General features: G+C 47.0%; 1 protein-coding gene across 2 annotated transcripts; it reads right to left on the bottom strand.

The window, feature by feature from the left end:
• Positions 1-35: 35 nt before the first annotated feature.
• Positions 36-16,494, bottom strand: Prc1 (protein regulator of cytokinesis 1). 2 transcript variants are annotated; one of them, XM_048330008.1, is made up of 14 exons: positions 16,375-16,494; positions 11,318-11,450; positions 10,991-11,113; positions 10,504-10,737; positions 10,260-10,430; positions 8,521-8,670; positions 7,860-8,007; positions 6,872-7,008; positions 5,753-5,848; positions 3,876-4,022; positions 3,673-3,780; positions 2,978-3,088; positions 2,553-2,652; positions 36-834 (listed from the first exon to the last, which is right to left on the bottom strand). In XM_048330008.1, the coding sequence occupies exons 1-14, from the start codon at positions 16,383-16,385 to the stop codon at positions 806-808; spliced, it is 1,698 nt and encodes a 565-aa protein (XP_048185965.1). In that variant the 5' UTR covers positions 16,386-16,494; the 3' UTR covers positions 36-805. The 2 variants fall into 2 exon arrangements, with proteins under 2 accessions (XP_048185965.1, XP_048185964.1); XM_048330007.1 differs by having other exon boundaries at positions 2,476-2,652.
• Positions 16,495-16,893: the final 399 nt, after the last annotated feature.

Raw genomic sequence — 16,893 nt, forward strand, 5'->3', positions numbered from 1 at the left:
ACTGATCTGAGGAAAAGTGACACCATCACAATGTATTTTTTGAAAGGTAACTATACACATTTTAATTTAACACATGTATATATATATATATAATACATGTATATATATCTATTAAAACAGGATCGTACACCTCTAACTAGAGATGCTGACACTATGGACCAAGTCAGCACAGGTAAGCTTTCAAGAAACACTTAGTGTACTGACAGCAGTAGTGCAGGCAGGGCAGGAATAAATAGTGCTTTGGGAGGATCAGCCAGGGAGGAGTCCGCCCTGGGTGCAAGTGTAGAACCAGCTCCCTAGTGGTAGTGTGTGCAAAGCTGCTGACTACTAGATGGAAAGGGTGCACTGAATCAACTGTGCACAAATGTGGCACTCCCTCCCAGTCAAGACTGTGGAGCTGTCTGTGCGGTGACAGCAAAGCTACCAGTCGCGACAAAATTAGTCAAATAAGTTGCAAATTATACAACAGGCATGGTAATTACTAATTATACAAGCCAACCAGAATTACTTCGTCTTCCTACAACAGTAACTAACGTAAGCTCTTGATCATGCTCCAGTAAGTAGCATTATGGGACAGAGAAAGAAATCAAGTCCCAGACGCTAAATTTGTACTTCCTGACAAACCAAGTTTTACGGGATTCTTGAGTACAAAGCTAGTCTTTGGACCCCTCATTCGCGTCCTTAAAACTGCTCCGGTTTCACACGTTCATCACCAGTCTGGGAACAGGAAGAATCCAGAGCTGGCCATCTGGGCAGCACTTCTCAGGACTGGATGTTGGTTGAATTGAGGACTCGAGAAGTAGCATCAGATTTGGAGGCTTTTGAAAGTTCCCGCTGTTGAGAAGCAAGTAACCTCAGCAGCAGCACTAGCCTTCCCCCACGCACCCCTCCCTTGTAGGTGTGGGGAGCCCCAAGAATAAGTGGGGGGTTGGGAACAGGAGGTGAGGCTCATCACATTCTGCTCGTTACAGACAATGTGTGCACACACATGCTCCAGTCCCTTTCCACAGCCGGTGTGTGCTCTTAAACTCCCCACCAGAAAATCCCTCTCTTCAGAGCTACCATGATACTTGTGAAGCTTAATCTGAGCCCTTGATAAACCCATGAGCCAGACCATTTATTTACCAATCCCTGGGGCTGAGGGCCTTAAGACCTGCTGGTGCTTTGATCTCCTGCCGGAGGGTATAGAGGAGAAAAGTAGGAATGACACTGAGAATGATAGGTTACGAGCAGAGTTAGTGTGAGGACCATCCACAGTGACCAACAGCAGGTGAGAGCCAGGACTACCCAGAGGTAGCACTTTCAAGCTGTAAGCAAGTGAAGGAAGTGGGCTCCAGCTGTCCCCTCTTCCAGTGACCTGCCTCTTCCCTACCCTGTGCAGTGCCTCTTCCCCCTCCATGGAGGGGGAGTGAGGGCAGCTCCCCTCTCCCTGGTAAGCCACTGAGGGAGAAAGCCCTGCTGAGGAAAAGGCAAATGCTGTAGACCAGGAGTGGAGGCCCTGCTTTGACCTGGTGCCTCATGCATGCTTTAGCCACTGTGTTAGAGCTGAGCTGGGGGTGAGTGGAGACAGCCTCAGCAGACAGAGTTAGTGAGTGCCACAGCCCTGAAGGATTAGGAAAGTAGTCCAGGAAATAAGCAGCAGGCAGGCCAAGAGCCTCATGACAAGCAGCACACAGCTGGGGCCTTCCCTGGGCTTCTATTGTCAGCACATTCTAGGTCTTTGATAATCACAATTGGAGAGGGCACTTAAATATTGCCTGACACTAGGTGGGGCTAAGAATGCAATTCAAGGTGTTTTTGTTTTGTTTTGCCAGTCCTGGGTCTTGAACTTGGGGCCTGGGCACTGTCCCTGAGCCTCTTTTGATCAAGGCTAGCATACTACCAATTGAGCCACAGCTCTACGTCTAGCTTTTTCTGCTATGTGGTACTGAGGAATTGAACCCAGGGCTCCATGCTTGCTTAGACAAGCACTTTATCACTAGGCCACATTCCCAGCCTCGATTCAAGTTTTCTTACTGATCTGCACCATGTTAGCCAACAGTATATGGGAGCAAGACACTCATCTTTGATGTCCATAGTAAGAACTGTCACCTCTTTTGTATAAAGAGCTTCTGTAGTTAGTGTGCTTGTGCCCAGATGGGAGTGAAGGTAGATGACAGATCAGTTTGGAAAAGGGACATGGGACATGCAGGGATTACCAAGAACTCCACCAAGCAAGCACCAGGGCAGTGATCTATGGTCTCCCCTGCAGCCAGGGAATGATGTAGCTTAAGCAGAACGATCCTGATTTATAGTCCACTTCTTCCTATAGCCCCCTTTAAGCCACCCATCTCCTCACATGATCAAGGCACGACAGGAATGGCCAGCTTTCAAGTTGCCTGTACTGACTGAACAGCCTGGGGGTCCTTGGGAATATGCCCGCTGTGCCCCAACTGTGTGCTCCCCAGAGACTGGTAGTTTAGAAAAGTGAATTACCGCAAACTCAGAATAGGTGCTGGCAACAGAATTAACGCTGAAGTTGCGCTGCATGGGGGCCGAGTCAGGATACGCACCGCTCAGGAAGCTGCCATTGAGCTCCACATTCTCCTTGTTGGCCCCATGCCTGCCAGCACGAGGTGTTTTCTTTCCGGAACAGGTAGAAGAAAGGACTGGCTGTAAAGAAAGGACGGACAGAATAAATCACCTTACACTAAGTGCACAAAAACCCCCAGTCAGCGACTGATGCACATTGTCCCTGAGGATGAGCTCTTAGGCTTAGCAGAGCCACTCTGCCTCCTCTTCAGTATGTGGCTGTAATGACGACTGTCGCTATGTGGGAGTCAGCCCATGCAAGATGCTCAGCTTTCTTGGCACCAGTGAGGCTTGGGGCTTGTATCTGCCAACTCAGCCTCTCAAATCCAGAGATCCAGAAATGAGTCTGAGTAAGTAAGCAGGGCCTCTGGGTAAACATGGGCATTTCCTTCTACCATGTACCAACCTTGCTGCCAGAAGGAGGAAGTCGAGACATCGGAGAGCGGTACACTGTACTCCCAAAGATGGGCCGAAGGCTGCTATTGGCTGTAGCGTTGGACATGGTGGTAGTGTTCAGCTAAGGAGATGCAAAGATCCATGACTGAGAAACCAGTGGGGTAGCAGGTGGGCTCGGCTTTAGCCTGTTCCTGCATGTGCTGAGGCCCCTACTGGTGTACTGAAGCTACGCAGGAGGATGTTGCTACTGAGTCAGGGCTCCTAGACCCCAAGTGGGGTCTAGATACTGGAGATAAGGCACTCAATACAGGCAGTGCTTTACCACTTGAATCACACCCAGCCCCAAGTTTTATATTTTATTTTGGATTATTTTCAAGTTAGATGCATCCAGAAGTGATGAACAGGAAAGCTGTTAACAGAGCTGACAAGGGAATCCAGAGCTACAAAGAATCCCTATCAACTTTGTAGGAGGAAACAGGTGAAAATACTTCACAGAACCCAGAAACTTCTGAAGGGCTCTTCATCATAAAATGTTGGTAACTAATGGTCCCTACCTAACTGCATTTAACACAAAAACTTAAACTGGCACACATTAGAGCTAGGGTATAAGCCCTTCCTCAGCCTGAAATGACTCAGCAGGACAGGGAACAAGGGAGGACCATGCAGGGCCTTAGGAACCCCTAAGGGAACACGAGGACATCATACCTTGCGCACTTTGCCGGGCGTGTTGGGAGTGAGTCCTCGCCGCTTGGGTGTACGGGGAGCACTGCCATAGAGCATCTCTGTTTCCGTCTGTTTCTTATTCTTTAGTTGCTGTGTGAAAGTCAGAAGCAGCCATGATGAGTCCCCAGAAGACATCTTGTGGCCTGGGGCAGCAATGGGGCCCCTAACAGTCCTCCCTCACTTACCCGCTCCTGCTTGGCTCGCTCCTTCTCCAGCTGATGTGTCTCCCACTGCTCTGCCACATAGTCCATGAAGTTCTTCCCATTCACTACAAACGACTTTGAGTGCTCCCGTTCCCATGTTTCAATCTGGGCCTTCAATTCCTCTTCCAGCTGAGACCAGAAACAATGATACGTTAATTCAACTTTGGTGCGATGACCAAATGAAATGGTTACCCTGAAGAATGAATCTGTTGGCTCAACTTCAGAGCACTGGCCCCACGTGGATGGGGGTCAGAAGTGAGCAATCAAGAGCCAAGATGGTTCCTTCCCAACACACTGAGAAGGAAAAACCCAAGACCTCAGAGTCTAAATAAGGACACTGTTCTTTTGAGACAAAAATCTTACTGGGGCTGGGGATATGGCCTAGTGGCAAGAGTGCTTGCCTCGTATACATGAAGCCCTTGGTTCGATTCCCCAGCACCACATATACAGAAAACGGCCAGAAGTGGCGCTGTGGCTCAAGTGGCAGAGTGCTAGCCTTGAGCAAAAAGAAGCCAGGAACAGTGCTCAGGCCCTGAGTCCAAGGCCCAGGACTGGCAAAAAAAAAAAAAAAAAAATCTTACTGCCCAGGCTAGCCTCAAATTCATTCCTCTTGCCTAGGCTCCTGAATGCTGGGATGATAGGTGTGTTGTGCAAAGTCTGGCTCAAATCAGCTTTTTCTTTTTGTTTGTATACGCAAAGTTTGACAATTATATGAATAAATCAAAACACTATGAAAGGGGCTGGGAATATGGCCTACTGGTAGAGTGCTTGCCTTGTATACATGAAGCCCTGGGTTCGATTCCTCAGCACCACATATATAGAAAAGGCCAGAAGTGGCACTGTGGCTCAAGTGGCAGAGTGCTAGCCTTGAGCAAAAAGAAGCCAGGGACAGTGCTCAGGCCCTGAGTTCAAGCCCCAGGACTGGCAAAAAAACAAACAAAATCAACAAGGGGCTGGGAATACAGCCTAGTGGCAAGAGTGCTTGCCTTGTATACATAAAGCCCTGGGTTCGATTTCCCAGCACCACATATATAGAAAACAGCTGGAAGTGGCACTGTGGCTCAAGTGGCAGAGTGCTAGCCTTGAGCAAAAAGAAAGGACAGTGCTCAGGCCCTGAGTTGAAGGCCCAGGACTGGCAAAAAATAAAACAAAAAACACCATGAAATAGTACCTGACACAAATCAATAAAGGCTATTATTAAAAACCAGTAATGAAAAAACAAAAAGCCAGAAGTGGCACTGTGGCTCAAGTGGTAGAATGCTAGCTTTGAGCAAAAGGAAGCCAGGGACAATGCTCAGGCCCTAAGTCCAAGTCTCAGGACTGGGGGGTAAAACCAGTAATGAAGGGAATTATAAGTGAGCCTTGTGTTACAGGCTGCCTTTGTGTCCAACATTCATAGCCCCCAGACCTAAGAATGTCTAGAGAAAGGTTCTTTGAAAAGGTTTCATGAAATGAGGTGGTATAATGGATCTTAATCCTACTGACTGGAGGTGATGGAGAGACATGGCTAGAGTGAAGACAGGCTACCTATGACAGACACAAGACACCACCCTGCCAGTGACACAGATTCAGACTTCCAGAATGGAGAAAAAATTGACGTCTCCTCTGTGCAGCCCACCAGTCTGCATTGCTTGATTATGATAGCCCTAGCAAATGAGTATGCAGGGAATTGAGGTGGTTATACCACAGCTGCTATCCTACTTAAACCCAGCGTAGAGGGCAGTCTCCGGGTAAAGGGTACACAGAAACAGGCCCACAGGTCTGAGGATGGAGCTCAGTGGTGAAACATTTGCCACCGTAGAAAGCTGGGTTTGATCTTCAACACCACAAAAAAAAACCCCACATTACAACAATGTTACCTTAGGGAGTGTTTTCTGGAGCTTGGCTCGCTGTTTTTCTTCTTTTAAAAGATTTCCACCTCGATTTGTAAATCGGCTTGGATCTGAAGCTTTTCTCTGAAAAATACGAGATTCATTCATTTATTGTGCCAGTCCTGGGGCTTGAGCCCAAGGCTGTGTGCTGTCCCTGAGCTTTTTGGTCATGGCTAATGCTCCACCTCTTGAGCACAGCTCCATTTCTGTTTTTGTTGTTGGTTAATTGAAGGTATGAGTCTTAAGGACTTTCCTGCCTGAGCTGGCAGATCTCAGGCTCCTGAGTCGCTAGGACTACAAGTGTGAGCCACCAGACCTGACTGACTGAAAATACATTCTTATTTGAATAAAACCCAGACTAGATGGACTGGTTACTTCTGCTAGGTTTTCCTTTTTCTCATGGAACAGAACACAATGTCAACATGACTGGGTTCTGCAGTCCTGTCTCTTCTCAGCAATAAGCAACACTGTCCCGGAGGCACCTCCCAGTGGTGGGCACTCACTGGTGCACAAGACCCTGAGTTCCTTTCAATCTACAAAGTAACTCACTGGCTGCACGACTGCTTTCCTTGGTTAGGACACTACTCTATGACACATGTTTGGGAAGGGTAGGTTTAGCATGGTGCCCTCTCTTGGTCACCTAAAAAACAAGGGCAAAAAGTTAGAATAATTTTTGATTTGGAAATCAGATGTAAAATAATTATTTCCCTTCAAGATACCAGAAGCCTGGTAAAGAACAAAGGAAACTGGACTGATTCTTTTTTGTGTGCCAGTACTGGGACTTGAACTCAGGACCTTTATTTTATCTTTTTTTTTTTTTAATTAAGGGTGGCACTCTACCACTTGAGTAACAAGCTCTACTTCTGGCTTTTTTGTTGTCTGTTCACTACTGCCTGGCCTGGCTTTGAACAGTGATCCTCAGATCTCAGCCTCCTGAGTCTAGGATTACAGGCACAAGCCACTAGTGCAAGTGTTCTTTTGAGACAAGGTCTTGCTGTGTGGTCTAAGTTAGCCTAGAACTCACAATTTTCCTGCCTCAACTGGGATCAGGGTATGCTTTATCAATGCTTCATTTCGCTTTGGGGAAAACAGAAATTAGGGCAGTACCTCAAACTCTAAGAAAAGCCTCCAGCTCTCTTCCCACTTATGAACACCTTCAAAGAGTTCCTTGTGAGCTTCATAGTAGTTTTTTAACCGCACAACCTCAGCATCATGTTGCTGGAGCAGGTTTTCTGTAAAATTATCTGCAACAAACAGACCCAGTAGTTTAAAATCCAGGAGTAGCTTGATAGTAGAGTGCTTGCCTAGCCTGTGTGCTGTCCTGCTTTCTAACCCCATCACCACAAAAAACAACACAGAATAAAAGCGAAGCTTGTCTCAATCAGCTGGGAGGATTGAAAGGATTATTCTCTAAAATCTGTCATCTTCTAATTTGCCATAGGTTTCTTTCATATTCTTCTTTTCTGTCTTGCCTAAACAGAAAGATGGGTCAGGTCATGGAAACTGTCTAAATCTGAATTGTTAGGCCAGTTGCATTGTTGAGTTCAGCTCAGTGACTTGGAATTCCAAGGGCTTTATGAGTTAGATTTCTTTGGGCTCAATTATAGGCTCAGACATGTATTTACTTACCTGCTATATGCCTCCAGGTTAAGCTACTACAAAAGGGAAGCATGGCTTAGATGGTAGACTGCCTAGGAAGCTTAAGGCCCTGATTTCAAACCCAGCACTGGAAAATTAAAAAACCCTCAAAATGTCCTCAGTGTTCTTATGAAATGAAGTTTGAGAGGTTTTGTCAGTTGTAGGACTTGAACTCAGGGCCTGGGCACTGTCTCTGAACTTTTGTGCTCAAGGCTAGCACTATACCACTTTGAGCAACAGCTCTATTTCTGGCTTTTTGGTATTTAACTGGAGCTGAGTCTCAAGGACTTTCCTATCTGGGCTAGCTTCCTATTGAGATCCTCAGAGCAGTTTCCTGAGTAGCTAGGATTGCAAGCGTGAGCCACCAGCGCAAGGCTAAGTGAAAGATTTCGGGAAGTTAGCTAGGTCTATTCTGGGCTTATTACAAAAGTCCAGTGAGCAGGCCATGAAGACTCACCAGCATAGTATGGGGCAAAAGCCTGTCTCTGCTCTGGGCTATAAAAACACTGGTCCCAGTACTGAGCCACTTCTACTCGAATCGCCTCAATCACTTTCTTCAGGTTTTGCAATTTTAATTCTTCTAACCGATCCACTTCTAATTGCAGCTGAAAAAAAAAAAAGAATTAATGGTGGTCAGCATATTTTATTTTCACACAGATCTATAAAAGTTTCTTTTATTCAATAAAATTACAACACACAAGTGGGGCTGTGGCTCAAGTGGTAGAGCACTAGTCTTGGGCACAAAGGGGCTCAGGGACAGAGTCTGGGTCCTGAGTTCAAGCCCCAGGACCAGCAAAAAAAAGTGGCATTTGGAATGTGACTTAGTATTAGAGTGCTTGCTTAGCATGCATGAAGCCCTGGGTTCGATTCCTCAGTGCCACAAAAACAAAAAACAAAGTGGCATTGTGGCTCAAGTGGCAGGGTACTGGCAAAAAAAAAAAATTTACAACACAAAGCCACAGAAGAAAATCAACAATAAACAATGACATATAAAAGGAAGAAATCTAAGAAGATTAAAAACAAGCAGGCTACTTGCCATCCTTTGCTGGCCCAAGGAGAAGGTGGTAAGGACATCTTGCAGAAGAAAGAGGTTACACAGTACCCACAGCATTTCTTACCGCTTTCCTGACCTTGGCCTTTGAACCAGTCATAAGTGTAGCCATGGTTTCTCTCTCTTCCTCAGGTATTTGTAGCCTGTCCCATAGCTCATGGATTTGTGCACGGAGCCCCTCACACAATGCTTCGTTCTGTGACTTGCGCATTTCCAGCTGTAGCAAAAAAAGATGTTGCCTAAAAACAGCCACACAGAAAAGACTGGCCTTCTGGCTTCCTCAAAGAAATGTTTAGACCCTCATGGAGAAAAAGTATTTTCACCTGTCCATTTTTTATTTTCCCCATGTACCAGTACTGGGGCTGGGACTCAGGATCTATCCCTTAGCTTTTTCACTCAAGGCTGGTGCTCTACCACTTGAGCCACAGCTCTACTTCTGTTTTTTTGGTGGCTAATAAGAGATAAAGAGTCTCTTGGCCTCCTGAGTACCTATGGTTCCATGCATGACATACTGGCACCAGTCTTTTTTTTTTGAGAAAGGGTCTATGTACCTAGGCTGGCATCAAACTCAAGACCTCCTGCCTCATCTCTCAAGTGCTAGGATTATAGATGTGCACCACTGCACTGCTCACTTTTACACAGTTCTAAAGGCATGTTGTGGTGCCTCTGAACACAACTTGTAAGGCTGTCATTGAGATTCAAACTTTTTTTTTTCCTTTCACTAGGCTAATTCAAATGGCTAATATTTCATTTAAAATTTCAACTTCATATTAAAATTAACAGTTCTTATCCATATACAAATTAAGAATTTTGTTTTGGCAGTACTGATGTTGATGATTGAACTCAAGGGCATGTGCTCTGCTAGGCAGGTGTTCTACAACTTGAGCCACGCTATGGATATAGCAAGGTGGTACTCAGGTTCAAGATTCAAGTTTAATCTCCATCACCAAAAAAATGATTAAAAATCAAGACTATGTTTATCTTTACTATCTTAACTTGCATTGGACCTTCATTTAAAACTAAAGAAAAGCTAGTCAGGCACTAAAGGCTCATGCCTATAATCCTGCTACTCAAGAGGCTGAGATCTGCAGGATCTTGATCAAGGGTAGCCTAGGCAAAAAAGTTTCCTAGCCTCCATCTCCAAAATAATCAGCTAAAAGCAGGACTGGAAGAATGGCTCAAGTGGTAGAGTATCTGTCAAGCAAGTGTAAGGCCAAGTTCAGCCCTGATAGCACCACTTTATTTTTGTCTTATTTTTACTATAAAGGTGATATACAGAGGTATTACAATTACATTAAGTCAGGTAATACACAGTACCACTTTAAAGAAAAAAGAAAAAGTGTTGGCTGGGTAGTTGTGGCTCACACCTGTAATCCTAGCTACTTGAAAGGCTAAGATCTAAAGATCGTGTTTCAAAGCTAACCAAAAAGGCGGACAAATCCAAAGGCCCCCATCTCCAGTTAACTAGGAAAAACCCATGTGTGAAGCTGGGTTCCTGTAATACAAGCTGAGATCTGAGCATCATGATTTGAAGCCAGCCTGGGCATACAAATCAGGATAGACAAAGCCAAAACAGTCATCTCCAACTAATCAGCAAGAAGCCAGAGTGGAAGTGTGGCTCACATGGCAGAGTACCAGCCTTGAGCAGAAAAGTACCCATGCCCCGAGCTTAAGCTCCAATACTAGCACGTGCACACATGCAGGAACGCGCACACACGCACGTGCACACACACACAGAGCCATTTTTTCCCAGACCTCTGCATACTGGTAAGATCCCAGATCATATGTATCTTGAGAGAACATTACCTGCTGAAGTAGTTTCTGTAGGGTTGCGATATTCTCCAAAGACAAACAGAAAGCATCCTCATCTTCACATACCACATCTCTCTCGAAGCTGGTATCTGGAGTGTGTTCCAATTCTTCCATACACAGGATGATTTGTCTCTTTATGTTGACAAACTCCTCATGTCTAGAGTCCTATAAAACAAAGGTTTTACAAGGTGCCTAGAGGAAGGCCAGGTGGAGGTGGAGGTATGGGCTACAAGTATACCTTTGTTTCTCGCAGAATTGCCACGTGTTTCCTCAGCTGGTTCAGATCTTCTATACTGGGAACCAGAGTGCTATCGATGTCATAGGGGGGCATGCAAAGAATCTCACATAGCTCTTGGTCTTGTTCTTGAAGTAGCTTCAGTTCCTGTTTTCTGTCCTTCTTCTGCTTCCTCATCAATTCCACCTGAGTGCGCAAGTCTTTTTCTAGCTGCAAGATAGTCACTTCTCCTTCCTCCTGTGTAAAATATCATACCTCTGTTAGAAGACTTCCTGCCTAGGCTGGCTTCAAACTGTGGTCCTCAGATCTCAGCCTCCTGAGTAGCTGGGATTATAGCTTGGCTTGGAACTGATTAGCCAGACAGCTTGTCTTCGCCATTTCCCATGCTAGCACCATCCCTACAGGGAAGCCTTCCATCTGCAGTCCCTAAACGATACTTCCTAAATCCATGCTGGATTTTCTGAGACCTCTGCTCTGGGTTGTGACGCACCTGAAAAGGCTCTACATGTAACTCATTGCACAGGGTGGTCAGCTCTTTCTGACAAACAGATATACTTTTGATAAGCCTCTCTTTCAGGCTCTCCTCTTCAGCAATCATCCTATCCAGGAGATCCTATAAAAGAGAAAACAGTTCATAAAAGTTTGAGACCTCAACACCAAAACCCTGGTCATTTCAAAATTTCTAAAAGTACTTAAAAATAAAACCAGGAAGAGCCTATGCTATCTGAGTACAGCTGACCAAATGTCTGCTCTCAGGTAAGACACTAAGATCTCTACTTCTGTCTCAAGGCAAGGACACCAATAGCACTCAACTCACCTTGATGTGTTTCTTTACCACCTCAGTTCTTTGTAAGCGCTGGTCTTCTGGAATCCCAATTAGTTCCCATATTTCCCGAAGGTCTATCAGGGCTTTCTGGAGACAAACTATGGATTCCTCTGCCAGCACCTCACTGAAACAGAAAAACAAAAGAAATACCTTTCTTTTTGCCTGTTAGATCAGTTACTGTCTCTTCAAGACTAAAAAAGCAGTATTTCCAAGAACTAAATTGCTTTTTTTTTTTTTGGCCAGTTCTGGGGCTTGGACTCAGGGCCTGAGCACTGTCCCTGACTTCTTTTTGCTCAAGGCTAGCACTCTGCCACTTGAGCCACAGTGCCACTTCTGGCCGTTTTCTGTATATGTGGTGCTGGGGAACTGAACCCAGGGCCTCATGTATACGAGGCAAGCACTCTTGCCACTAGGTCATATCCCCAGCCCCTAAATTTCTCAATGTTCTTAAAGAAAAAGTAAAATTGAAAACAAGGATCCAAGCTGGAGATGGTGGCCCCCCCACCAATAATCCCAGCATTTAAAATACTACGACAAGAAGATTTGAGTTTGAGGCCTGCTTAGGTTATATATCAAGACCCTATGTGCAAAAGGAAAAAAAAAATCTGGCTTTACTCACTTTTGTTCTCTCTCCCCTCTACCCAAATTGCTGTACTAGAAAAATTCAATTATCACATTCATTCATAGAAATTGAATCTTCTGAATACACTAAGGATCTGGACCAATGAATCTATGTATGGCAATATAGAATTATAAATGCTTTTATTTAAAAATCAAAACAACTGGGCTAAAGCGCTGGGAATATGGCCTAGTGACAAGAGTGCTTGCCTCGTATACATGAAACCCTGGGTTCGATTCCTCAGCACCACATATATAGAAATCGGCCAGAAGCAGCGCTGTGGCTCAAGTGGCAGAGTGCTAGCTTTGAGCACAAAGACCAGGGACAGTCAGTGTCAGGCCCTGAGTCCAAGCTCCAGAACTGGCCAAAAAAAACAGCTGGGGGGCTGGGAATATGGCCTAGTGGCAAGAGTGCTTGCTTCGTATACTTGAAGCCCTGGGTTCGATTCCCCAGCACCACATATGTAGAAAACGGCCAGAGGTGGTGCTGTGGCTCAAGTGGCAGAGTGCTAGCCTTGAGCAAAGAGAAGCCAGGGACAGTGCTCAGGCCCTGAGTCCAAGGCACAGGACTGGCAAAAACAAAAAACAAAAAAAACAGCTGGGCTGAGAATGTGGCTTAGTGGTAGTGTACTTGCCTAGCATGCGTGAAGTCCTGGGTTCCATTCCTCAGTACCACATAAATAGAAAAAACTGAAGTGACACTGTTACTCAAGTAGCACAGTGGTAGCCTTGATCAAAGAGCTCAGGGACAGTACCCAGGCCCTGAGTTCAAGCCCCAGGACTGGCAAATAAATAAAAATCAAAGCAAAACAACAAAAAGCTCAGCTACTTGCTGGTGACACCCCTGTAATCCTATGTACTTCCAAGACTGAAGAGAGGTTCAAAGTTCAAGGGCAAGGGGCTCGGAATGTGGCTTAGCAGTAGAGTGCTTGCCTTGCATGCATGAAGCTCTGGGTTCCATTCCTCAGCATCACATAAACAGAAAAAGCTGGAAGTGGCGCTGTGGTTCAAGTGGTAGAGTATTAGCTTTGAGCGAAAAGAAGCCAGGGACCCTTCTCAGGCCCTGAGTCCAAGCCCCAGGACCGGCCAAAAAAAAAAAAAAAAAGTTCAAGGGCAGCCTATGCAAAAAAAAAAAAAAAAAAAGTTTATAAAGCTTCTTGAAAAATAGCTAGATTGACAAGCACCAGTGACTCGCACCTGTAATCCTAACTACTAAGGAGGCTGATCTTTGGCGATCAAAATTCCCAGCCAGCCTGGGGTTTTTTGTCCATGGGACTCTTACATTGAGTTAACCACCAAAAACCATTAGGTGGAGATTTGGCTCAAGTGGCTGAACACTAGTTTTGAGCACAAAAACTTAGAGACAGCACCTTGACCCTTGAGTTCAAGCCCTAGGACCAGTGCATGCATTCCCATGTGCGTGTATGCACGCACACTCACACACACACACACAAGAGGCATACAAAAAGCCTTTACTGGTAAGAATATCCACAAAAAGTTGGCAACTTATCAGGTGAGACAAGCCAAGTACAACAAACAAAATGTTGTATGTTTTTACTCATATGTGAAAGCTAGACTTAAAAGATATACATAGGGACTGGAAATGTGGCTTAGTGGTAGAGTGCTTGCCTGGGTTCAATTCCTCAGCACCACATAAACAGAAAAAGTGGGAAGTGGCACTGTGGCTCAAGTGGTAGAGTGCTAGCCTTGAGCATAAAGGAAGCCAGAGACAGTGCTCAGGCCCTGAGTCCAAGCCCCAGAACTGGAGAGGGAGAGGGGGAGGGAGAGAGAGAGAGAGAGAGAGAGAGAGAAGCTGGTGCTCTACCACTTGAGTCACACCTCACTTCAGTGTTTCTGGTAGTTAATTGGTGATAAGAGTGTCAGACTTTCCTGCCCAAGTTGGCTTGGAACCTCAATCCTAAAATCTCAGTCTCCTGAGTAGCTAGGATTACAGGTGTAAACCACCAGAACCCAGCTTTTGCTCTTATCCTTAAATTACAATGAGTAACCGTGAGAATGGCTAAATTAAAGACAGCATCAAGTGCTCATACAGTGTATAAACTAGTACAATCATCTCAACACCTGTTGGCAGTATCTGCTAACCATACCCAACAGTTCAACCTCTATGTATGAACCTGAGGAAATGCACACATATGTTCAAAGCCACAGGCGTGGTCACCAGAGCACTAACTTCTCAGAATAGCATGGAAGTTAGAGTCTAGGTGTCTGATTTTGGTGGATCAACACCACCTTCCTACAATGGAATAATACAAAATGAAAATTAAAATGCTCAACATTATCCTGAACCACGTAAAATGAAAGAAGTGAAACACGGTGCTGGGTATATGGCCTAGAGGTAGAGTGCTTGCCTTGTAAACATGAAGTCCTGGGTTCAACTCCTCAGCACCACATATATAGAAAAGGCCAGAAGTGACACTGTGGCTCAGGTGGCAGAGTGCTAGCCTTGAGCATAAAGAAGCCAGGGGCAGTGCTCAGGCCCTGAGTTCAAGCCCCAGGACTGGTGCACACACACACAAAAAAGTGAAACACATGTACTATTGCTATATGATTCCCCCCTTAGGGAATTCTAAACAAACATGTAAAATAAATTGTCTTGGGGCTGGGGATATGGCCTAGTGGCAAGAGTGCTTGCCTCCCATACATGAAGCCCTAGGTTCGATTCCCCAGCACCACGTATACAGAAAACAGCCAGAAGGGGCACTGTGGCTCAAGTGGCAGAGTGCTAGCCTTGAGCAAAAAGAAAGCCAGGGACGGTGCTCAGGCCCTGAGTCCAAGGCCCAGGACTGGCAAAAAAAAAAAAAAATAATAATAAAAATAAATAAATAAATAAATTGTCTTTATTGTATAGAAATTATACCTCAAATCCAACAAAAAAATTAAGAGAAACTAACGTTATATAGGGAATGAGAGGAAAAACACATTTGAATGAGCAACAGAGGCCAGACAAGCAAGGGTGCATCAGTGCAATTCTGTTGATAGGAAGTTCAAATCCAGACAGGTGCCAGAGGCTCTGAGATAATCCTAGCTACTCAGGAGGCTGAGATTCAAGAACAGTGGTTCCAAGCCAGCTGAGGCAGGAAAATCCATGAGTCTCCATCTCTATTAAACTATATTTAGAAAAAGCTGGAAGTGCTTGTGCTAAGGCTCAAGTGACGGAGCAAGCACGAGCCTTGAGAAAAAGACTCTTGGGAACAGTGCCCTGGCCTTGAGTTAAAGTCCCAGGACTCACACCAAAAAATAAAATAAAAATCATTGTACAGCTCTTGTATATGAATTATGTGGTGTGTGGATTGTATTTTAAAGCTGTCATTTGAAAATATGCAGCACTAGTTGCTGTTTTGTTGTCTTATCTTTGGGAGGGGAAGGCGTGGCACAAAAATGGGAGGGACAATGCGTAAACAAATGCAGCAGTGTTACTCGGTGGACACTATGTTGAAAATAAACTACACAACTTGTGTGTGGGGACAGGAGGGAAAAACTGGGAGAGCGATAGGGAAGGGGTGACATTGTCTAAAAGGAAATGTTACTCATTACCTGGCTTATATAACTGTAACCTCTCTGTACATCACCTTCACAATAACAACAAACCAAAATAGTGACCACTTTAATCCATAACCGTATACTTCATTTGCTTTTTTGCAGGGGTACTAATAACTTGTATCCCATTCCCATTCCCCCAAGATAGACATTTGGAAAAGCCGGCCGGAGGCGTGGCCCCAATGTCACCAACCAGAGGCCCGAGTTCCAACACCACCACCAAAACAAAACCAGATCGGAATTAGTAACCAACCCACAACCCTACAACGCCTCGAAGAGTCCGACGCGCTATTCATAAAGCGCCGCGTCCGGCAGGGTCCACACCCGACACTCCCCAGCAGGGCCCGGACTCAACCGGCCAGCTTTCACCCCAGAACCTGTTACCGCCGTGGCCTAAAAGGCTCCGCCCAGGAGGGGAGGCCCCGCCGCCGCACCGGCGCCCTCCTCCGGGAACACCCGCCCAGCCCCGTCGCGTCCCCGCAGCTGCGCCCGCCCCGGGAAGCGCCGGTCGTCCCAACCTCGTCCCGCGTTCAGCCCCGCGCGCAGGCTCCGCCGCGTCCCCGCCACCCGCGCCCAGCCCTCCGCGGCCTCGCCCCGGCGCTCAGCCCCCGCCGCGTCCCCGCCACCTGCGCCCAGCCCTCCGCGGCCTCGCCCGGTCCTCGGCCTCGCCCCAGCGCTCAGCCCCCGCCGCGTCCCCGTCCCCGGCCTCGCTCCTGCACTCAGCGTCCTCCCCGTCCCCGTCCACCGCCTCACCGGCGGCCGCCCCTCTCCTCCCTTCGCGGGCTGACGCTGAGGCCCGGACCCCGGGAGGCTTCTCGAACCTCGCACCGCGCCTCTTTCCTCAACTGGTGTCGCTCCCCACCGCCCCGCACCTTCTCCTCATGGCGGGCGCTCCACGAAGCCGAGTCCCAACCCGGACTCCGCCACACGGGACCGAATACGGCAGAAACAGCCAGAGCCGACAACCTCCCGGGCGGCTTGGAAACTACTCCGCGAGCCGTTGGGCCCGGCAGAATTTCAAACCCAGCCGTAAGGCGGAGCAGCGCTGCGATTGGTGCCCCATTCCGTCACTCTTCGCGAAGACCGCATTAGCCCCGCCCCACCGACGGTGGTGGCGACTGCGTAGTGGGAGGAGCCCGCGTTCCGGGCGGAGCGGGGAGATGGGAGTTGGAGGACCGGGCGTGCGCGTGCGCACGTCGCCGCCGTGGTTGCGCTTGCTCTCCGCGCCAGCGTACGTCCGAGAGCCCGCAGGCCTCGGGAGTCTGGGACAGCGTCCAAGCCCCGCCCAGCCCGCCAACTTCGGATGGAAAATGAGGGAGCCTCCCGCCGAGGACGCCGGAAGGGCCGGAACCACGGTTCCCGGAGTAGCACGGAGCCTGGCGCTTGGCTCT

The sequence above is a fragment of the Perognathus longimembris genome, chromosome 20 (assembly GCF_023159225.1).
Source record: "Perognathus longimembris pacificus isolate PPM17 chromosome 20, ASM2315922v1, whole genome shotgun sequence".
Lineage (NCBI taxonomy): Eukaryota > Metazoa > Chordata > Mammalia > Rodentia > Heteromyidae > Perognathus > Perognathus longimembris.